We start from the raw sequence: 24078 nt of genomic DNA on the forward strand, positions 1-24078 counted from the left end.
AATCTGTCAAGTAGGTTCTGAACAATCATAAATAGAGCACTGAATACGAAACCTCTTTGGTGAAGATCATAATAGATAAAAATTGGTGTTTAATTTCCTTGAGATTTAGACAAACCATCAGTCATGCATTGCAAAAATTACACAAATATATGACCATCCAAGGCTAAATAAAGATCTTCACAGGCCCTGCAATGCTTACATTTTGGAAACATTAGTTATGTCTACTGATCCAGAAACTGATATGCAATCCAGGTCTGCTTTGCCTCTGCCTCAGGCCTGCTGAGATTGGAGGAACTTGTGCGCCGCTTTCTCATCTCTCGGGAGACGCTGTCAATCAGGATGCTGGATGACAACCTGGACCCTACGCCACTGCTAAAGGAGATCCGTGACGACAAAGTGGCCACCATCATCATTGACGCCAATGCCTCTGTCTCCTATCTTATCCTCAAGAAGGTCGGTTCTCAAAGATCAATACATTCTTCAGAGCCGCCCACACGTGCAGGATTTGAAGTTACTCTAGTATACAGCACATGCAGTAACACTCGAGGGGGATTCTCGTTTTTCTCTTTCATATATCCATTTGGGAATTTCAGGTTACAGTCATGAAGTGCATGTAGAGCTTACCATCTGTAACATAATAATACAACTCTCTCAAAGTTCCACAGGCTACACATTGTTGTTGTAATAGAATTAACATCTATTTTTACCTTCTCTGCCCTCCGGAGCAGCAGAGGGAACAATATTTACGCATGTCTGCTAGTAACAATCACTTACACTCTTAAGAAAGTATTTGACAAAAGAACATCTTTTGCTGGCATGCAGTGCAGATGTAACCCGGGCTTATCCCGGTTCATGGTACGGCCTGTAATGCCGATAGCCAGCCCAGTGAGTCACAGTTTGAATGCGTATGGGATGTTTTCACTGGGCACACATTTGCCCTCAGCAAAATGTCCTAGTGTTAGCCTGATGATGTAAAACTGTGATTAACGTATGCCTCCCACCTCCCTTTCCATCCTCCGGCGCATTCTCTCGTATACGTACATCTCATACTTTGCCCCCAACTATCTCCTTTGCTCTCTGCCTCGCAATAACTCTCCCCCTTTGCCCTTTCTATCTCTCCCTCCATCAGTCCTTCTACATCTGCCTATTCATTGCTTTTTCATCTTAATCTCTCTTTTTCTTTGTCATACAGGCATCAGAGCTGGGGATGACGTCAGCATTTTACAAGTACATCCTCACCACCATGGTAAGAGCATACCAGTTCTTCCCCTACCTCTCTTCTGTGTTCTATTCCTCAATGTTCACTTTCCTCCCTCCCCTGATCCTCCTCTTCTTCCGTCTCTTAACTAACGAGCAGAGGTGTTAAGTTGGAGAAAGTATTCGATTAAGGGAGAAGAGAGAGGTGAAGAGGAGAGAAAAAAGGGAGAGGAATGAAGGATGGGGAGAGGGCAAGAGAGAGAAAGAGATCTGAGAAAACGAACATAATGTGAAAAGATGTAGAAGTGCAGAGGAGGATGAAAAAAACAAAAAAAAGGGGTCTGAGGTGAAGGTGATGACAGACGTGATGTGCCCTTTTTCTTCTGCCGCCCGCCACCTTCTTTACGCTTCCGGTGTTTTCATCTGCCTCTCTGATATACCTCCCTCCCCGTCTACCATCTGAATTAATGTGTCACTTTATGCTGTGTGCCTGATTTATATTTTTTTCTCCTCTCTCCGCCCTCTGTGCTTGATGTTCTCTTGTGCTTTAGATGCCACGTCTTGCGTGTATATCTCTGTGAAAAGCTACTGGAGTCATTTCCATCAACCTATCTTTGCCCCGTATCACTATTTTCCCCTGTCCATATCCTTTTTTCTCTTTCCATCAGAGATTAGATGTTGTCACTCCCCGTAGCCTCTCTTTTTCTTTATCCCACTCTTCTTTGCACAATATGTTTCTTCTGAGGTAAGATTTGATACACTGTCAACATTGTCATTCACCTGAATTTTCTGTCTCTCTGCAAACAACCCTCCCCACTTCTCTTCTTCTTCTCTAGGACTTCCCTCTCCTGAGGCTGGATGATATAGTGGATGAGCAGTCCAATATTGTGGGATTCTCTATGTTTAACACTACACATCCCTTCTATTTGGAGTTCATCAGGAGCCTCAACCTGTCTTGGAGAGAGGGCTGCGACCTAAGATACCCTGGCCCTGCGGTCAGTCTCTTGGACACATGAGTACTCATTCATGCACACATTGGGGACTAATTTTTACAGCTTTGTTTGCATGCCACAAAACACTAAGCTACGTTATTCTTTACACTGATTCATGGAGCAGTTAAAGAGATTCAGCTAGTCTTTTGCTTGTATTTAATGGTTATTGATATATCCATCTGTGTATCCTCCCCACTGGTTTACTCATACCTCACATCTATTCTCTCTTCCCTCTTATTTACCCTGCCTCCCTCCCTCCATCCCTGTTAACCATTTGATCATCTGTGCTTGCGCCTCTCTCCTCTTTCCTCATCGCATCTTCTCCCTTGACTCCATGTTTCCATCCCCCCTTTCTGCCTATACCCCTTTGCATATCCCTCGTGCCCCCTCCTCCCCCTTCCACAGCTCTCGTCAGCGCTAATGTTTGATGCGGTGCATGTGGTCGTGGGGGCAGTGAGGGAATTGAACCGCAGTCAGGAAATTGGAGTGAAGCCGCTCAGCTGCACCTCACCTCAGATCTGGCAACACGGGACCAGTCTCATGAACTACCTGCGCATGGTAAACGTTTGATAAATTGGCATGGAGGCAATACGTACTGTGCAAAATTAAGGGGTTTCTTTTTCATACTCTATAGAAATATGTTGGCTGTAACTAACAATTATTTTTATTACTGATTGCACTGCTGCTTATTTTTCAAATAATCTCTGTCGGAAAATAGTGAAAAGTACTTATTACCCTTTCCGAGATCCTGCGATGACATCTTCAAATTAGAGCTGAAACAATGAATTATGGAATTATTGGACTATTTGTTTAACAGAAAATTAACAGACAACTATTTTGGTAATCAATCAGTTGGGGTTATTTTTCAAACAAAAATGCCAAACATTTGTTGGTTCCAGCCTCTAAAATATAGAAAAGACATAGATAAAACAATAATTGCTTATATCAAATATAAAATTTGTATCTTTATCGAAAATGAAAATAATCTGTATCTGCAGCCTTACTTCAAATGATCTGTCTTGTCTGACCAACAGTCCAAAACCCAAATTTCGTTTTCAATTTATAATCATAAAGGCTGAAATCCTCACATTTGAGATTGTACAACCAACAAAAGTCTGGCTTTTTTGCATAGAAAATGACTCAAACAATTATCACAAATCAGAATTGTTGTCACATAATTTTCTCGTGATTGATTTTTTGATTAATGATGACATTACAACTACATTCTGTATTATCTTAATCTCATGTTGTATCATCTCATCTCTGCTTGTCGTCTTTTGTCATCTCCCATCTCTGGTCTGGTCGTCTGTGTGTTTCTCTCATCAACAACCTGTTGTCAATGCAGTCGAAGCCCCATCTCTCATTGCCTCTGCCCCACCGGCTCGACATCTGTCTTTGTTAATCAACATCATGGTGTGCTCCATCTTCAGCACTGTGCCATTCATCATAGATCTCGCTAACTGTGCCAGAACCTGGGTTTTGGAGAGGCAGAGCTGCACGGTGAGGTGCAGGTCTGAGTCTTATTAGTGAGCTTTTGACTCTCTCTGCTGCTCTGTCTGAGCCTCTCACTCCGTCACTTTCTCCTAGATGATCCGAAACTGATCATCCCTGTCTGGTTCAGCCTTAGACACTTCCTCTCTCTCTCTCCTGCTCTTTCTCTCTCTTTGACTTTTACCCTCTCTTTCCTCCTAATCAGTGTTGATAGTATCTGTTCGCCTAATCATGATGGATAGTTAGAAAAAGAATTTTTTGTGTTATGTAGAAGATCGGCTGATTTATTTCTCAATCTCGCCTCTTTGTTTCTACATACTCTCCTCTCATTTTCTTATCTTTCCTTCTTTTCTTTTCCCTACCACTCTCATACTTCCTCACATCACTCTCTGTGTCTGCCTGCCAGGTGGAGTATGATGGTCTGACAGGGCGTGTGGAGTTCAACAGCAAAGGCCAAAGGACCAACTACACCCTGCGGATCCTAGAGAAACACCGAGGAGGCCACAAAGAGGTCAGGGGTTACCCGTTATCATGCAGCAGCCAGGTCACATCACCCACAGGCCTTGGGTTACTTATAGGTCACCTGTCTGATTTTACAATGCTGGGGGTGGCGTTTAACACTGAGGTCAACCTCATCACAGACTCCCTTGTTAGTAGCCAAATATTTTTACTTCGTGAATTTGCTTTGATGCATTTCACCTAACAGTACAGTAGTGTAACCTGCAATCTGACGTAGGTCATGTAGTAGCTGCAAATATGTGTTAACATTTGTTGTATCTTAAGGCTACAAGAATAAATAGGCTGTCTGCATATCCCATCAATTCAATTTTAGATGCTAAACTTTTTAGCAAGTCTGTAGTATTGAGTTTTTTTTTTTTTTTTTTTGCCTTGGCCATATTCTTGTTGACTTGATGCTTTCTGATCTAAAAAATGGTATTTCATTAATGTTTGGTTTATATTCTTCCCATGGCTACAAATAATGACATTAATTTGTAGAAACTGGCTCAGTACAGATTGAATATGTAGATAGATCTACAGTACATCTCTGTTCATCCTATATGTAATAATTATGTGGGGTCTTAATTTAAAAAGTTTATTTTTTCTTTGTCTTGTATAGAACTGGATTTGCTCCAGGCTTTGTTTTGATTTTGTATTTCGAATAAGTGTTCACTTGAACTCAGCTGGATCAGGTCTTTCAATTGACATAGACTAGAGATTTTTCTTAGTGTGCCTGCTCCTTTTTAGCAATCCCCTGCAGTTTGTTCATATTGATGTTGTACAAATTTACATCAGGGATCTGAGGAGTAAGCCCCAGTCTGACAGTCACTTGGTTCTGAGTTGCATTTAGGGCAGGACAATAGATCATTGTTGTTATCTACCGCCTTTTAGTGTTTTTTTTACTTTGATAATATGATATTATTGTGTTGTTGTTTTACAAAATCTTGTTGTTTATATGAATGATTAGAAAAAAAAACAACCCATAATTTAAAAATACAAGTTTAAAGTCAGCTTAAGCAGCATGTGCTGAACACCAGTTACTGTGGCCACAAGTTACAATTACAGGATAATTGTAAATGCTAAAACATACACTCAGCAAACTATATTAGGAATACCATACTAATACTGGGTACTTGCTTTCAAAACAGCTTCAATTCCTTTTTGGCATTTATTCCACAAGATGTTGGAAACATTCCTTTGAGAGTCTGGTCCATGCTGACGTGATTGCACCACATAATTTCTGCAGGTTTGTCAGCTGCCAATTCATGCTTCCTCATCCATGCAACATTGCTCAGATTGGCTGTGGCAATGAAATGATGATAGATTGGTATTAAAGGGCCCAAAGTGTGCCAAGAAAGCATTCCCCACACGGTTACACCACCACCTCCAGCCTGGACTGTTGACACAAAATAGGTTGGGTTCATGGATTCATTCTGTTGATGCCAAGTTCTGACCTTACCATCTGCGTGCTTCACCAGAAATCCAGATTCATTAGACCAAGCTTTGTTTTGTCAAGTCTTCAGGTGCCCAGTTTTACTGAGCCTGTCCCCACTGCAGCCTCAGATCTGTTGTTGGCTTACAGGAGTTGAACCCGACATGATCCTCTGCTGTTGTAGCCCAGCTTCCTCAAGGTTCATTGTGTTGTGCTTCCTCAGAGTGTTTACTGTTCACAGTTGTAAATAGCAGTTATCTGAGTTAGCGTAGCCTTTCTGTCTGGTTCTCCAACCAGTCTACCCATTCTCCTTCTGACCTCACTCATCAACAAGGTGTTTCCATCAGCAGAACTGCTGCTCACTGATGTTTTTGGTTTTTCGCACCATTCTGTGTAAACTCTAGAGACTGTTTTGCATGAAAGCAGATAAGCAGTTTTCAGAAATATTCAAACTTGTCTGTCTGGCACCAACAATAATACCACGGTCAAAGTCGTTGAGATCACATTTTTTCCCCATACTAATATTTGATGTGAACGTTAACTGAAGCTCCTGACCTGTATCTGCATGATTTTATGCATCACACTGCTGCCACTTGATTGGCTGAGTGGATAATTGCATTAATAAATAGGTGTACAGGTGTACCTAATAAAGTGCTGTGCAATGTAACCATAGCACAAATCAAGTCATAAACTCACTGAGTAATGTCAGTTACACAGCATTATCTTTTTGAGGTTTGCTAACATGAGTTAACTTTAGTCACCATAAGCTATAGTGGTCATACCAGACCAATTAAGTCTGTAACAACAGGGGTGTGTCTTTTTGCTCAAGACATTAATTTGTTAGTTGAATCGTATCATTTCTGCCTTCAAAAGTTATACCGTCCTGCTTTAAAGTTTACTTTCTACCGATAAATTCCCTTTCATTCATTTTCCCGGACCAGATCTTTCCTTTTAATCTGGGCGTTTATTTTTTGATCTACTAGTTACAAGCCTCAACACATTTGTAAAGGGTAGTTGAACAATGTGTGAAACCGAAATAAAATATTGGCAGACCAAGTAGGTGTTGAGGACCTTTTTTGTGCATTATTCTGTCAATGAAGACTCCTCAATTGAGCATTAGTTGAAAAGGTGAGGGAAGCTAGAAATCAAAAAACAATTCCCCTGCATTTCAAAGTCAAGATTAAATGAAGCATAAGTACACACATCACTGCAAATCCAGACTTAGGGAATTGTGTTGCGGGTCATTGACTGGAGGAAACACTCTCTCTTCACCTTCCGTTAATATGTCTTCTTGGGCTCTACTATTGGTCTGCATCCCATGTTAACACCAAATGCCACCTGATAACCATACCAGTATCAAGACTTTATCTCGTTGGGAGAGTTACGTTGTGATATTTAACATTTTAACTCTGTACATCTCTCTGTACAGTAGCACCCACACCATAGGGAGGCAGTGGTAGTTCATAGAAAAAAGACCTATCTTAAATGTCAGGGCAGGATAAATATTGTCATAGAAAAACTGTGATTCTGTCTGAGGAGTCGTTACCTCTTCCTCTGACCTACTGAAAGATGTACAGTAATATCCTCTAAAGAAATGCCTCTGCATGCTGCGTTTCCACCCATGCATACTGCTTAGGTCATAATCACACATTTATGTACTTAAGTGATTTTACTGTGTCCATAAAATGGAAATATGTGAGCTGAGTTTTTATGCAATTTGAGAAAGGTGTAAGTAAAAGAAAACAGACATGGCAATGAAGCTCCTGATCATGAATGCTTTTTATTATCGTCTTTGCCATCTTGTCCCAGCTCATTGCTCTGCTTGTAAACATGAGCTTTATTTTTTACAGTGGTGCACAGTACTGCAGGTTTGTCTATGGCTCCATTGGGAACAATTAAATCGATGTGTATATACGGTATGTAATATTATGGATACCAAAGCAAAGGATAAAATATTAAACATGCAAAGGTACTCTATACAATAGAACAATACGATCAATGTACTTACACAACATTAAAATAGTTGCAGTGAAGTTAGAGCTTAAATGGGAAAATATATAACCCACAATAACTATTGATTTCCTCTCACTTTCTCTTCTCTGTTAGATTGGGATCTGGTACTCCAACAACACCCTGCTAATGAATTCCACCAGTCTGGATATTAATGTCTCAGAGACGCTGGCAAACAAGACCCTCATTGTCACCACCATACTGGTAAGGTCGCACCTAGTTTCTGGACTACCACGCTAGTTAGCTTAGAGTTGTTGTGTTGCTGCGCAGGCTGTTATGCAGCCCATGCTGTGTTGTGGTCTGTTTCTGCTAATTCTGCTGTCACTGTAGCTGTCATAGAAACTGACACAGCACTGAGAGAGACGTGTTACTAAATTCAAACTGGCAAACTCCTGGTTCTCTGATGTCAGAATATTAGAGGTTGTCTCCTTCTGGTTTCCATGTAAGTAATGTCATATCAGAAAATAAATAAATCTGTCGCATAATGCTGCTCCATCAGTCTCACGTTGGATTAGATGTGTAAAGATAACCTGATACAGTAAATGGCCTGCACCACAATATGCTATAATATAACATCACACTGACCACCCTTTTCACAAGACAGCAAATATCTTTAGAACATAAACTAGAACAAAATAGTAGAACTAAAGAGGAGTCTCATATATTTTTTGTTGTGGCAAGAATATACTCTAGCTTTGTGAAGGAATTCTTCCTTTGGGTCAATATATTTGGTGCCCTCACTCAAGAAGATTACAGTGAGAACACAGCTGTCCTCTCTTCTTACCCAGATCTCTTTCAATGGCCAAACTGTGGTCACGGAGTCTGTCTTTTTTGCACTTATCCACTTGTTCATTTCCAACCAACCATTTTATGTCTTTTAAAGGAGTACTTCAGCAATTTAATACTGTACTTTCATAACACCAGGGGTGTCTCACAAGAGACAGATTAAAAAATGGTCTGAATTGATTCTGCCAAGGCCAAGATATCTTAGATTTCCTAGAGACTCAGAATGCTTTAGAAAGAGTTAAGAAAGCAAATCAGCATATTTATCATTATGTCAAACTGTTCCTTTAATATATTATTGGCATAACATGTACATTTTTACAGTAGTTTTTTAATTATTGAGCCTTAAAGTTCAGTTAAAAATCTCTGCTCAACCTGAATATTTGTAGTTTTGGTTTGAGACCCCTTATGTGTCCCCCATTTTCAGGAGAACCCATATGTGATGCGTAAGGACAACTACCAGGACTTCCAGGGTAATGACCAGTATGAGGGCTTCTGCGTCGACATGCTGAGGGAACTTGCGGACATCTTGAAATTCTCCTTCAGGATCAAACTGGTGGATGATGGGCTTTATGGGGCTCCAGAGCCCAACGGCTCTTGGACTGGAATGGTTGGAGAGCTAATCAACAGGGTGAGTCCTCTCCCTGCTACTCTCTCTCTCGCTGTCTCACACACACACACCAGAGGCACAGAAACATGTTCAGATGTTCTAACCAACGTCTCGACAAACAGAAACTTAACACACACACACACACACACACACACATGCATGTACACACACGCACACACACAAACACACACACACCGTGTAGCCCTAAACCACAACTCTGCTGTAACTTCCCATGTCTGGAATTGTCCTCAGAGGGGAGTAGGACTGTTATCTAGGACAAAGGCTGACTTGATAATTCCCCAAAAGACAGTGGTAGCATTGCCTAAAATTGTCTGCACCATCTTTCCTCGCTGTAAACTGTCCCTCTCCCAGCTGGTCCCCCCTCTTTCTCCCCCTGTCCAGGCCTAGTGTGCCTCTGACAGGCACTCTGGTTGAAGCAGGCTAATGAGAGTCCCTCTCTGCTTAATTACCATACGGTATACTTCAATTACCAGACTGTGGTCCCTGTGTGGGGGCTGCCACACTGGTGCTCCCCCAGCTCTCCACGCTTCCTCTCCCTCCCTGCCCTCCCCACTGCCTGATCACTCAGCTCTAATTAGCAGCCCATGTTCATCAATTAGCTTTTAATGGAAGAGATGGAGGGGAGGCACAGCAACCAGAGACCTGCAAGGTTTTATACAGGTGGAAAAACCATCCACCCAATGCTTACTTGCAATTAGCCTCATTTGGATGTGGATAATGTGTGTGTGCCAGAGGGAAAGAGACAGAGTGCATGTCTGTTTTCGAGTGGATAGTGAAACTTTTCATTTTTCATTCCGTAAAACAACATTTTTATACAAACAGAGCTCTTATGTACCTAGTACAGCATCAAGGGTCTGTTTTTACAGTTACCTGACCACTTGTCATTTTTCTCCACTACCTCTGTCCTTCTCACCCCCAACTATTACCTATCTCTCTGCCTATCTAACTTTGATCTATCCTACAGAAAGCAGACCTCGCTGTGGCAGGCTTCACCATCACGTCAGAGAGAGAGAAAGTTATCGACTTCTCTAAGCCATTCATGACCCTGGGGATCAGCATCTTGTACAGAGTTCAGCTGGTGAGGGTGTAATCTAGGGATGTAGGCCGCCCTCCCCGGGTGATACTCACTACAGATCCTGTATTGGATTTCATTTCTTTTGTTTGCACTGCTTTTAACCCAGCAGGGTCATACGGAAGATGACAGGCTACACTTGTTAGATGAAGCTTAAGGAATCGGACTGCTTACTGCATAAAAGTTGATCTCATCTCTTGAAGCTGAGGATTGTTTTTGTGTAGTATGCTGCATCCACTGTGTCATCAGTGAAATATATAGGTGTAATTTAAATTGCTCAATAAGTCAGTGCTCTGCAACTGGGTAACTGTGGCAGCTTTACTTTGGTAAAGAGGTTTTGGGTCTAAGCCAAGTATGCTTTAGAAGTAGGCATTGTGAAACAGAGCGTTTATGGATTGTAGCATTAGCGTATCAAAGCACTGCAGACATGTTGAGAGTGTAGTGAAGGACACTGCCCTCCTGTGGGGCAAAAGGGACATTTACTGAATACTTAGACTTGACACCTTCTTTTCTAACACAGTGTACCTTCCTGTCTGTCTGTCTGTCTGTCTGTCTGTGTGTCTGTCACTGTCCATCTCTGTTTCGTTATCGTCCTACTTCTTCTCGTCTTCTTCTTTTTCTCTGCACCAGGGTCGGAAGCCAGGTTACTTCTCCTTCCTTGATCCCTTCTCTCCAGCTGTCTGGCTTTTCATGCTGCTTGCCTACCTGGCTGTCAGTTGTGTGCTCTTCCTGGCTGCAAGGTCAGTACATTACATCACACACTGTACTGATTATCTGCAGCTCAAATCTGTGCTCTATCAGCATTTATCTTGTTGAACACAGGTTGCCCGTCATTTTTTACGTTATGCAACCTCCCACAGACAGTTTGACAGGGACTGAATGATTGATTGATGGTGACTTGAATGTTATGACAGAAGTACATTACTGTACCGTAGTTTGACCTCAGGAAGTTCAGCTTTCCCCTTGTTTTTCCACCAGACTGAGCCCCTACGAGTGGTACAATCCTCACCCCTGTCTGCGAGAGCGCAGGGACATGCTGGAGAACCAGTACACCCTGGGAAACAGCCTGTGGTTCCCTGTTGGAGGCTTCATGCAGCAGGGATCAGAGATAATGCCCAGAGCCCTCTCTACCAGATGTGTTAGTGGGGTGTGGTAAGTTACAGAATAGCTGAGTGTGTTTGTTTGCTGGACAGCCCCCCTCCACTCAAAGATGTGTTGGCTTATTGTTACTTTGCTAGGATGTTTCACCTTCACTGTGCAGAACGATCTATGTACAGAGTTTGGCACTAGAAAGCTGTTTTCACATTCAGGTTAAACAGGGGAAATTTTCCCTGATTTGTTGCAATACCACTAGTGTGGTGCCTAATCTTGGTCCAATCTGCGACTTCTACAATGTGATATGGAAGCCGGAAACCTTCAGCACACATTCACTGAGGATGAACCTTTCAGAGATGCAGGAGAAATCTTCATTCCAGCAATAAAAACTTTGTAAAAATGAAAAATCTTTGCTTCTCCAAAGGTTCAGGATTTTATCAATGAAGGAGAAGAGGGCCGTGTGCTTTTCACAAATTGTAACTAGTTTGTTGATTTTTTTTTTGTAGAAACTCATATCAGAAAGAAATTATTATTCAAAGCAGAGTATTTTGCCATAACAATAATGGTGCAAACAAAAAGAGAAACAAAGAAATGCTTAATGGTGGAAACAGTAATGATAAAAAATCAATACGACAGTAGTAAAACAGAAATTGAATAAAATAAAAACACATTAAAATGATAAAAGGGCTAGTAGGCAGTAGTAAAGTTGCAGGCAGTAAATTCAGATTGTGACAAGAAGTCCAAGCATACAAGTCTTTAATCAAGATTGAAATATAATAACAGAATGATCAGTTTGACAAATATGGTAAACTACTCATGCTCAGTCCCCTTTAGAAATGTTTTTTAGAGTAAATTCCCTGGCTATCTCTTTTCTTAATCAAAAACCTGCCTTTTTCCTTAAGGTTGCTTTTTTTGGCACATCTGCTGTGTAAGATAATGACATTTACTTTTTGGACTTTAGGCATATAGCTGACATATACATGTAGCTCATACGTTTCAGTCTCTAAGCGCCAGCTTTTCATGCAAACAATAAAAAATGCTAAGCTAACAGAAATACTAGCCTGATGATATTCCTGGGGCAACAGAGTGACTGTGAAAGAGACACATGCTGAGAAAGAAATAATAATCGCTAAGAGCTAAGGAGATAAAGGGTAGAGGAAGACAGGAAGAGCAAATTACACTGAGTTTAGCAAGATATAAGATGGTAGTTATTATTAAGTATATTGAGTACATGATGTTCTTCTCAAAGAAAGTTTTTAGACTTGCAGCAAAGGTCATTAGAGACTCCCATCCTCAAGGTTGTAGGTGTAGGATATTATCTGTGGTAATGTGACGATATTTATGGTGAGATGATATAAATTTAAGAATTTAAGAGATTTCTCTATACTGTTTATAATGCGGTATCTATCCCTTTGACATTTCTGGTGTATTAGGCTCATTGTGGGCAATGTTACAAATCAGTGAGCAGGGCTGATGTATGGAAATACAAGATTTTTGCATGATTTTCGCATCACTGTGATAAACTTGATTTGTCTGTTATTTCCTTTGCATTAGCTAAAAACAAACATTCAAATATAACAACAATATAGTATCTTCTTTTATACATAAAAAGTGTCTCAAATGTCATCAGTTTTAGGCACTGAAAGTAAAGAAAATGATGCCATGAATAGGTTTTATTTATCAATTACCTCCATACAAAGTGCAGTAAATGGAAAAAAACTAAATGAAATCATTACTTGGTGTGACCACCCTTTGCCTTCAAAAGGCACTAATTCTCCTCGGTACACTTGCACAGTTTCTCAACGTATTTGGCAGGCAGGTTGTTCCAAGCACCTTGGAGAACTTGCCACAGTTCCTCTGTGGCCTTAGGCTGTCTCGGTGTCTTCTGTCTCCTCATGTAATCTCAGGCTGACTCCATGATGTTGAGATAGGGGCTCTGTGGGGGCCAGACCATCTGTTTCAGGACTCCTTGCACTTCTTGTCACTGAAGATAGTTGTTAGGGCTCGTTGTCATGCTGCAGAATTAATCTGGGCCTGAGCAGATAGCTCCCTGATGGTATTGTGTGACGGATAATAATCTAAACATCTAAAGTAACTAAAACTTTTGCATAGTAATGTACATTGAGGTTTTGTTTAAAAATTACATTTATAGTGAATTTTATCCATATCGCCCATCCCTATTTAACATTTTCACTTTTTTCCTTCTTCTATCTCCTCCTCATAGGTGGGCTTTCACCCTGATCATAATATCCTCCTACACTGCCAACCTGGCAGCCTTCCTGACTGTCCAGAGGATGGAGGTTCCCATCGAATCCCCAGATGACTTGGCTGACCAGACCAACATTGAGTATGGCACCATCCATGGAGGGAGCACCATGACCTTCTTCATGGTACGACCCACTGCAAATGAAGCTCAGAGTTGTCTTCGAGTTTGGGATTTTTGAATGCTTATACAGTATGTGTGTGTTTGTATCCATGTGTACATGTTAAATTGTGCCATTTGTGATGGCAGTTTGATTTACTCAACAATCTGACAATTTCCCGAATCTCCTTTATACCATCCATTTTTCATAAAGCTTTTTGTGTTTGTTTGTGTTTGTGTGATTTAGCCTTTATTGCCAGGCCTGGGGTAAATGGTTGTCCTCATATTTGCTACTATATCTCTGAGTTTCTCTCTTGTTTTCTTTATGGCTGTTTGTGTTTATTTTAAGTGGCTGACTGCCTGTGTTTGCTTATGAGAGCGCTTCCGGCATCTGTGTCGGCATCTGTGTTTGTCATACAGCGTGTGTGTGTATTTTGTCTTTGTGTGTAGGTGTGTTTGCGTGTGGGAGGGTGTGTAGGTGAGTGTTTAAAAAAAATTTGTTTGTGTGCATTTACGGGAAATGGCTACATGCCAATTTGTGAGCGTGTGTACTTTGCATTCTCATGGTGTTTGTCCATATTGAGGATATAAGAAAGATGGGTCTTATGCCTACATAAGCCAGTTTCAACGCTACAGTACATTACCCCACTCAATTCCTAATCCACACACACACACATACAGCACACATCCGCATAAACACATATGCCACCCTCTCTACATACAATAGACAGAGATACAACATGTAATTGTACACTTTAAACACTTAATCCTGTTTTGGGGCTTGCCATATTTCGCTAAGTGCTGAACCACCTCCTGTGTGCTGATTTACAGTATCTCCATCTGTACGAAAGATGATGCATCAGTTACGCCACGAGCGAATAATCTGTTGCCCTGATTCACCTCACTTTTCTCCCCTCTACTCTCCTCTCTCCTTTTTCCTGCTATTTGCCATTGATGTTTTACTCTGTCATTATTCATTTTTCACACCGGATTTTCTGATCTACGTTTATTTCCCTCCCCTGTCTATCCAGGAAGCATCTCTCTCTCTTTTTCAGTTTGTCCTTTTTTTTGGTCCTTAATTTGATTTCTGCTTCAAAGACAGATGACAACACATGCTGGGAAGCTCATACAAACAAATCTGTGGTCAGTGCTGAATTTCCATTGCTGCTTTCCCATTCCCCTGCAGAACTCACGTTACCAGACCTACCAGCGGATGTGGAACTACATGAACTCTAAGCAGCCCAGTGTGTTTGTGAAAAGCACAGAGGAGGGCATCGCCCGTGTGCTGAACTCCAAGTATGCCTTCCTGATGGAGAGCACCATGAATGAATACCACCGCGGCCTCAACTGTAATCTCACACAGATAGGAGGCCTGCTGGACACCAAGGGCTACGGCATCGGCATGCCACTGGGTAATCACTAATTTATCATTTTTCCATTAAAAAACATACATTAGACGATTCTTGTAGCAAATGATAATGTAATAACTAACAGGTAATAACTTAAAAATGTAAAAACATGTAACATGATGATTCACAATGAGATCCATTAATTTATTACAGTAACTGAAATGATCTCAGTGTAATAATGTTATCTCATCATTAGTGAAACATATGTTACACTCCTTCAGATGTAATTATCATGTTAATAGAGATAATCATTGTGTAAAGCTACAATCTGGTAATTTGTTGTGGTTTTTTTTAAATGCATACTTATATATGCACATACATACAGTATTGTCTTACATTTGATGAGTTACTTCAATTTTTATTACATTTTGAGTTGCTACTATGTTATACAAAGAAGTCAAAGACTGAAACAAAACACAAAAACACCATCAAATGGAAAAGAGACAATGCATACGGTTTACAATTTGATAATGAATCATAATGAGTCTTTGAAAAGGCCAAAGCGTAGGGGCCCCCTATGGCAAACACTCTTGCATAATGTATGGTTGAACTGTGTTTAATCAAAGAGAGACTTTTTCTCATTAGACTGTTTCTTTTAAACACTTTTTTGAAGCCAAGCATACAAAGTATTTCACAAGAAGAAAAAAAAAAACACGAGAAGAAAAGGTTTGGAGAAAGTCTCAAACATAAAATGAATTTCATAATGAATTATAATGAGTCTTTGAAAAGGCCAAAGCGTAGGGGCCCCCTATGGCAAACACTAAATCACCTTTTGTCTTTTTGCCTTAAGGTCTAAGGCTGGGATAGCCTCATCTGGGGTTTAAAGGTTAAAGAAGGTCACAAATATAGCTGTCATGTCTTTGATTAGACTTACAATTTATCAATAAAGGCCTGAAATCAAATGTAAAATTTACAAAAGGCAATCAGTGCTAGGAGACATCAAGGTGCGTAGCACTGACTCTTGCATAATGTATGGTTGAACTGTGTTTAATCAAAGAGTGACTTTCTCTCATTAGACTGTTTCTTTTAAACACTTTTTTGAAGCCAAGCATACAAAGTATTTCACAAGAAAAAAACACGAGAGAGAAAAGGTTTGGAGAAAGTCTCAAACGTAAAATTATATAGCAGAAGTTTAATTTTCTTATTTCCCACCCTGGTAATCATCTCACAGCCCCTTAGGCTCATCTTGGTCCCCCTTGTGGATGTCCAGACCCCTAGACTGGGAACCACTGTGTTAAAGGACTGAAGTTACAGTGATATTCTCACATTCAATTTCTTGAGCTAAGTTTATCTTTAGAAACGTCAGACATCCAGCTTGCTTACAAATGTCACTGGGCAGTTTATATTGTAGTAGTGGGAAACAATGACACTGCAGTTGATAAGGAGTCAAATATTATAGGGCATGATGAAGCTAAAGAGCAAAAGCAACATAATCACCAAATTTTCGTCATGAAAGTTAACTTGGGAACAGGTCAAGTGCAGTACCAGGGATGTAAACCCGTTGTCTATGCCTGTTATGATCAGTGGTATTACACAGGTCTAATGTGGTTTAAAATGTATAGATGACATGTATAACTTAAATTGTGTAAAGATGCTGCTCTTATAGGAATCTTAGAAGACTCTTGTGCTCCTAAAATAGTCAAGGACACAATCAGTATTCTAGGAACTATTTACAGTTGAGAGAAAAGTAGGTCACCTATAGTCCCAGCGATCTCTTTGAGGAATAGAGTGGGTTAAAAATCTACTGCAGTGGTGAACAGTTACAGTATACAGAAGTTCTGTCAGAGAAATTGGCATACTGTGAGAGAACATGTTCAACAGCAGGCAGCGTGTTTCAACATGAATGATGAGGAGTTATCTTGGATCTAAAACTCTATACCTCATGATGATAAAGGATAATAACTCATTAAGTGGGAGAGGCAGTAACACCTGCATGAGATCAATTATGCTAAATAGACACTGAGATAGACTAGCTGTTCTCCCCTATTTCCAGTCTTCATGCTAAGCTAAGCTAATCAGTCCTGGCTGAAGCTTCATGTTTAATAGACAGACATGAGAGTGGTATCATTATTCTCATCTACGTCTCAACAAAAGCAAATAAGCAATTTTCTCAAAATGCCGCATATTTTCCTTTAGTTCAATTGGATTCACTTTGTTGATCACACAGCAGGGGGAATTTGTCATTGGTACGTAGCGTAACAGCATGTTTCCATCAGGATCATCGCATGGACAAAGGCCATCTTTCACATTCAAATAACCAATTGCATATCAGAAATACACAATACACAACAGCTGTACGTGATGAAATTCACTCAGAGGGCAGTAGATGCTTTTGGAGTTAGGAGGTCAGTTTCTGTATTGAGGACTATTGAGGATTGACGATTGGCATTTCCCATGCTCTTTTAACAGTTTCTTTTTGAGAAAAAGTATCCCTGTTACTCTTAGTAATTCACACAACACACTGTCAACAATTTTTATACGCACTGTTTTCTTGCAGGAAGTAGTTCCAAAGAAAACTGAGAAAATATATTTACAATTTTTGGTGAACAGACTCTTTAAATCTTCCCAGCCTTACTACTTTATCTAGTTCATAACATGTTTCGTATGCTGTCTGACCAGCAGCTGTACCACTAGGCTCTGTCTGGATGTAATCTCACTCTTTATCTCTCGCTAATCCTCTCTTTATTCTCACCATAAGATCAGTCATAGCCATCTCTAGGCTGCAACAGCAATTCTTACCCTGTGATTCCTTCTCCTTTTCTATTACATTTTCCTCATTTCATGTTTCTCTCCTCTTCTGAAATAATCCCTCTCTTGTCTGGACTCTATTGCTGCACCTCTCCCATCCTCCACCACCTGCTCTTATCCTTGCCCTCCTGTCATTTGCCAGGGTCTCCTTTCCGAGATGAGATCACACTGGCCATCCTCCAGCTGCAGGAGAATAACAGGCTGGAGATCCTGAAGAGGAGGTGGTGGGAGGGAGGCCAATGCCCGAAAGAGGAGGACCACCGTGCCAAGGGTCAGTTGACCGCAGCTGTCTGTGTCCAATGTCCTCTTTTCTCTAATGTCCCCAGTAATATTCTCCTTACTCTCTGCTATAGTCCAGCTAATGGCCAATGCCCAACCTAATGTCCTTTTTAAGGGTGCTTAGCACAATTTACTCTCCCAAATGTCTTGTGTTTGTCTCAGGTGGGGTGTAATGGGAATTTCATTAGAGTGTGTGTGTCTCTTCACCTGTGTGTTAAAAGTATGTGCCTACATAAATAACAGATTAAAAAAAATGCCTCAGCATTTATGCAGCTGCTCTCAAATTAAAATCTCTTTTAAAAATGGTTTCAATAACTTTGAACAAAATACTTCATGCTGCATTTTACAGCATCGTTGAGCTTCATCTGTACAATCTCAAGCATTTTTCGGGAAGAGCATGCAAGCAATTTGCTTTTGTGCTTTTTCAAAGTTGGGACAGATTTTAAAAAGAATGGTCAAATCTGAGGCTGAGAAATTCAGATTTTCAGTCCCTGGTATGGGTCAAGGTCAGGACATACTGGATCCTACACTTCCCATAATGCAACATGATAGCATCTTTTGTTAGACCATCCCTGAGTGGTAAGGTCCATGTCTTTCAAACTCCCTGCAATTTGTAACACAGGCAGTCAAGTTAAAAATTTGTGTGTCCAACCCCAACCCGAGATTACATCAATTGAGTAATTTTGTCAGATTTAACAGAATAGTTCCACATTTGCAAATTTGCTTATTTGCTTTCTTGCCGAGAGTTAAATGAGAAGATCGATACCACTCTCATGCCTGTACGACAAATATGAAGCTACCCCTGTTATCTTAGTTTAACATAAAGACTGGAAGTGGGGGGAAACAGCTAGCTTGCCTCTGTCCGAGGCAACACAATCTGGCTATCAGCACCTCTAAAGCTCACTGATGAACACGTAAAAAGGCAAAGTTTTCAGGAAGTCACTGCCTCCGGCCAAGAAATAGTTCAGCACCTAACCCCTCTTAAAACCAAAACTTAATTAGTGAGCTTTAGTGGTGCTAGGAAGCTGATTGTATTACCTTTGGACAGAGCCAGGCTAACTGTTTCCAGTCTTTAACCAGCTATTTATTGATCTTCTAATCTAACTCTGGGCAAGAGAGCCAATAAGCATATTTCCCAAAATGTTGAACTATTCCTTTAACAGAGCTCCTCCAGAGCATCAGAAAACATTATACAACCATTTTTGCACGCTGTGTAATACTCCCCATGACTATTAAATCAACTTCAACATGTAAAATGCCCCTTTAAGGAGTGTTTATGCATGTGTGTACTAACGTTCGTCTCCTGTGGCCCACTCTCAGGTCTGGGCATGGAGAACATTGGGGGCATCTTCGTGGTGCTGATCTGTGGCCTCATTATTGCCGTCTTTGTGGCCATTATGGAGTTTGTGTGGTCGACACGCCGCTCAGCAGAGACCGATGAGGTATGCCCCCATACCTGCCCACGCCGACCCCACAGACACACCCCAGTAGGTTCCCATGGCATCCCGCCAACCCTTTTGATTATGTTGTTGTGTTTGTGTGGGAGAATGGGTAGATTTTTTTCAGCTTTTGCCTCCATTGGTATGTGTCTGTTTGTCTGTGTGTGCTATAACATTTGAGGTTCAATGTCTTACGTGCATGTGAGATGAGAGGAATGTTGGAGTATGTGGCACTGAACTGCTGTAGTGTCGAAAATGATTAAAAAAATAGAAAATTTGGGTTTCACTTTGCATGTCTTGCCTGTTTGGAAGTCAATGTGCCTTTTTAGTGTTTGGTGTTTAACAGTATGGCAGTAAGTGTTTGTGAGCTAAATTTGATGGTACGGATAAGCAATATTGAGAAATGCCAATATTTGCTTGCATAAAGAAGTAGTGTGATCTTTTTCCCTGGCATTAAATGTCATGATGTATCTTCTTTTACATGCCTCACATGTACGCTGGTATTCTTCGTTTCCATTCTTGGATTACTTCTACCCATCTCACTGTGCGTCTCCCTCTATCTCTCTCCCAAACACACACACCTCCTGTCATTCGGCCATCAGTGTCTGTTCTCCGATAATGAGCACTGTTTCTGTTTATGTGAGCACATGACTTTTTATTATGATTTCAGTGAGAATGTTTGTCGTAGTGGACATGCAGATGCACTTTGTTCATCATGTGTGCAAATTACAGTAATCATGCTGTTGGAATGATTAAAACTATTTATGGTTGTGTATGGGTGTGTGCATAGTTGCTGTGTGTGTGAGTGTGCCTTTGTATATGTGCACCTGAGTTTGCAGGCCTGCCTGTCCGTTCATAGTGCATAGTGCCATAATGAAGTGCCCATAAACTAAACAACATTTTGGTGTTTTGTGTGTTGGGATTGTAATAACTCTCTCTGCTCCTTGGATATTCTCCCGTCTCTATCCATCTCCACATCCCTCCCCATCACCTCCTCATTTCTGTTTTCAAACCATCCCTCCATTTGTTGGTCTCTGTGTCCTCACTTCTCCTGCAACTTTTTCGTTTACCATGCCTTACTGTGTCTGTTCTTTCTGCCTTGTTCCCGCCTTGTTCCCTGTTTGGTTTTCCTTTAAATTTTTTTGTTTTCCCTCCGCTCTCCTATTTATGCACTGCCTTACCACTGTCTTGTTCTGCCACCTGCCTACTTTGTGTCTGTGGCGCCCCTCCTACCTTTGCCTCCCTTCCTTTCCTTTTCCTTCTCTTCCGTCTTTCCTTCTTTCCTCCCTCCCTCTTTTCTTCTTTAGGTGTCTGTCTGTCAGGAGATGATCACAGAGTTCCGAAACGCCGTCTCTTGTAAAAAGAGCTCCCGTATGCGCCGCCGCCGGCCCCTCAGCAGCTCAGCAGCCCTGCGCCACCCCACACGCATAGCTCTGGGGGCCCCTAGGCCCCTGCGCCTGGTGCGGGAGATGCGCCTCAGCAACGGCAAGCTCTACAGTGGAGCTGGCCCCCTAACAGGTGGAGCTGGAGGTGGAGGAGGTGGAGCAGTAGGGACAGGGCCTTCAGATCTGGGACCTGGACAACAGCGGATCCTAGATGATCCACTGGGAGCCAACACCACCCCCCCTCCACCAGCCCCCACCCCTGTGATGCTGCCCGCCCGCAGCTGCACCCACGTGAGGATCTGCCAGGAGTGCCGGAGGATCCAGAGCCTGAGATCAGGCAGCAGTATAGGATCAACCTCAACAAGAATACCACCTTCATCAACAACCCTGCCCAGGCTACCCCCACCCCCACCTCCATCCTCATCCAACACAGACAGTGAGGGCGGAGGGGGGCCCAGCCCAAGGCGGATACATCACAGCCCCCCACCTCATACCACCCGACCCATTCCACCTCCACAGAGCAGCAACACCACAGACGTACTGGTAGACCAGGACTGAGACCAGAGGCAGTGGGTGGGGTGAGAGGGCTGCAAGTAGCCAATGATGTGACTGAGGGACATTTGTGCTGCTGAGGGAAACACTGCTTGTTTCCACAGGTAAAATTCATTGGAGACCAAAAGAGGGAGAGATGGGGGGGGGGGAGTTGAACTCTGCAAGGTCATCAAGGAGAGAATGAGACAACCTTTAAAAGGAGAACAAACAGGTAAAACTGTAACCCTTTCTCCAGTTGAGCTTGAGGCCCACAGATACAGAACTGGCTGCACGCATAAGGTGAGATGGTCGTCAGTTAAAGCTTCTGTAATCAATTCTGAACAACAGTTCAGTTTGGACAAATCTGAGCAGAAATGCAGACGACCAGATGATGTTTCAATTGGCTTCCTTTTTCTCTCCTTACTCCCCTCTCAGTTCACCTTTAGATTTTAGGGTGCTGGTGTTCTTCCACAGACACTTCCCTGGAAGCTAACTACCCCTATAGCAAAATGAAGCCTTCTTGGAGGACATACCGTATCTGTATGTGATTTAAAACAGCAACTAAAAGACTTCCAGAGAATTATTTCCTGTTGTTTTTATTTTTCTTTTTTTGGGTCTTTATTGTTTTGTTACCATTGTTCTAAGTGGGGATTACAGAGTTAAATACAGACAATGTGTGACAATATGGTGGATTATAACATACTAAGAAGCTTGACTATGGCTAATTGTGTTCAAGAGTTTTGTGTCCCTCCCTGTACCCCATAGCTGCTTTTTGGATGTTATCAGGGAAGATGGATAAAATGACTTCATGATAACATAATGCAAACAATAGCATAGGAAACTGTTGGCCTGCCTCTCTTTACACTGTGTGTGTGTGTGTGTATGTAAAAATTTGTGCTTCCTGTAAGTCTGTAACTACTACTGAGGAGAACCATGTACCCAGCAACAGCACTCTTCTACTAATGTTAGAGAATCAGACAGCCACAAAAAGGGAAAGAGGGAGCAAGGGCTTTGAAATGTGAAATTAACATCCTTCGTTATCCTGGGTAACGCTTGCCAAGCCTTTACTTGTTTTTCACCTCTGTTCACACAGCATAAAAGAGATACAGAGACCGGGCCAGGCAGAGCAAGAGCCAAAGAGGCAAGATAGAGAAGAGCAGAAAGAGAGGAGATAGAAAGAGTCAAAGGAAACTAGTGGTTTTGAATGAGAAATCCCTAACCAAACTACTTCCATTATTAGATCTGTCCTGATCTGTTAATTCTGGGCATCTTTTAAGGGGCTTGTGAATTTGCCAGCAAGCTGTAGCTGGTGCTTCTTCCCTTCTCTCTGTTTAACAGACAGACTTGGCCGTACACAGTAAAGGCTCCTGCCAGAGTTATAGACTCAACACAGCTTCGTCAATACTGTCTCAAGCTTTTGATCGCCTAATTACTTCCCTCAGTGGCTGGGGACTCATTCAGGGGGGGTGAACACAGGAAAACATGCTGATAAATAGATTTAGAGGGAGTACGTATTTTTCACTCCGGCTGGGTAATGTTACAACCCTACTGTTGTGTGAAAATCCAACTAAAACAATCTAAACACTAAAGTATATTAGCTCAAGTGCTTAAAGGAATGCAAAGGTGGACTTCACATTACTGCTGATGATTATTCAAACCCTTCCATAGATTTAGATTCCTAATCTCCCAAGTAGCTAATTTTGGTGTTAAAATCATGTTTCACAGACTTCCTTTACAGAGCTGAAACATCACCAGAAATGTTAAGTAATAAATCTGGTTATATTATTCTTATTGTCAACAAATCCCACAAACCCCACCCCCCCAAACAAACAATGAATTTATCTGGCCAACAAGTAACCAAAGCCTGATATAGCTAATTCAACTGTGCTATACATCTCCATTGTTGTCCAAATTCTCTTAAAACAACATTGAACTGCCACACCATTGTATGGCTGACATGTTCACTCACTACCATTTACTGAAACACTGTACTTTTTGAGTCAGTCCCAGATACCAAAGTAGTATCCTGTTCCTATAAATACAAATGTATTACTCCAAAGCTGAAAATAGTCACCAACAAATACACTATTTACTCCTGTTTGAGTAGCTTTTTCTAAAAACTGCAGTGCCCAGATGTTTTAGGATTTTATTCCTTATTAAAAAATGAAACTCTACAGTATATACAACATATATTTGTAACGTCTTCAATGGGAACAAATTGCTGGTTGGAAACTTGGAAAGTAGTGAGAGTTGGACAAATACATTGTTGGTTTTGGTCTTTTCATGGGATTTGTTGACAATTAAAGAAAATATACAAAATAACCTTATCCTTCATACAGTATTTACAGTACAGTATTGCAGTATTTTTTGTTTTACAGTAGAAAAAAACCAACAAAAACAAGCACTGAACGTGATGAGACCACCAGGCTGCACCATCACCTCCCATCATCAGCTGTTTGTGGGCAGATTGATCATCTTATACATCCAGAATGAATGAAGTGCTTAACTCCTCTGATGTTTAGGGTCACATATAAAATAGATCAGATCAGTTTTATGTCAGTTGTAAAACAATGAGATGCAATCCACTTATTTAGACTGAATGCATGACGCATCAGGAATTATTAGTTACTGCGGCATGATTTCCCTTTTGTTTACTCTAAATCAAAAGTACCTACGAATAATTTTGTGTGCTGCGGGTGTTTTTCCTGTGGTATACCACCTTTG

The 24078-nt window shown here is 41.3% G+C and overlaps 1 protein-coding gene across 1 annotated transcript in view; it reads left to right on the forward strand.

Annotated features, from left to right (window-relative positions):
• Positions 1 to 21489, forward strand: part of grik5 (glutamate receptor, ionotropic, kainate 5) — a 72849-nt gene extending 51360 nt beyond the window's left edge. Inside the window, 15 exon segments of the mRNA XM_040118331.1 lie at positions 275 to 453; positions 1193 to 1246; positions 2034 to 2213; positions 2595 to 2747; positions 4087 to 4191; positions 7717 to 7824; positions 8831 to 9034; positions 9999 to 10112; positions 10737 to 10846; positions 11085 to 11258; positions 13426 to 13591; positions 14750 to 14975; positions 17863 to 17991; positions 19320 to 19486; positions 20746 to 21489. Of these exon segments, the coding sequence (XP_039974265.1) occupies positions 275 to 453; positions 1193 to 1246; positions 2034 to 2213; positions 2595 to 2747; positions 4087 to 4191; positions 7717 to 7824; positions 8831 to 9034; positions 9999 to 10112; positions 10737 to 10846; positions 11085 to 11258; positions 13426 to 13591; positions 14750 to 14975; positions 17863 to 17991; positions 19320 to 19486; positions 20746 to 21381 (2705 nt within the window). The 3' untranslated portion in view covers positions 21382 to 21489.
• The last annotated feature ends 2589 nt before the right edge of the window (positions 21490 to 24078 follow it).

The sequence above is a fragment of the Xiphias gladius genome, chromosome 22 (genome assembly GCF_016859285.1).
Source record: "Xiphias gladius isolate SHS-SW01 ecotype Sanya breed wild chromosome 22, ASM1685928v1, whole genome shotgun sequence".
Classification (NCBI taxonomy): Eukaryota; Metazoa; Chordata; class Actinopteri; order Istiophoriformes; family Xiphiidae; genus Xiphias; species Xiphias gladius.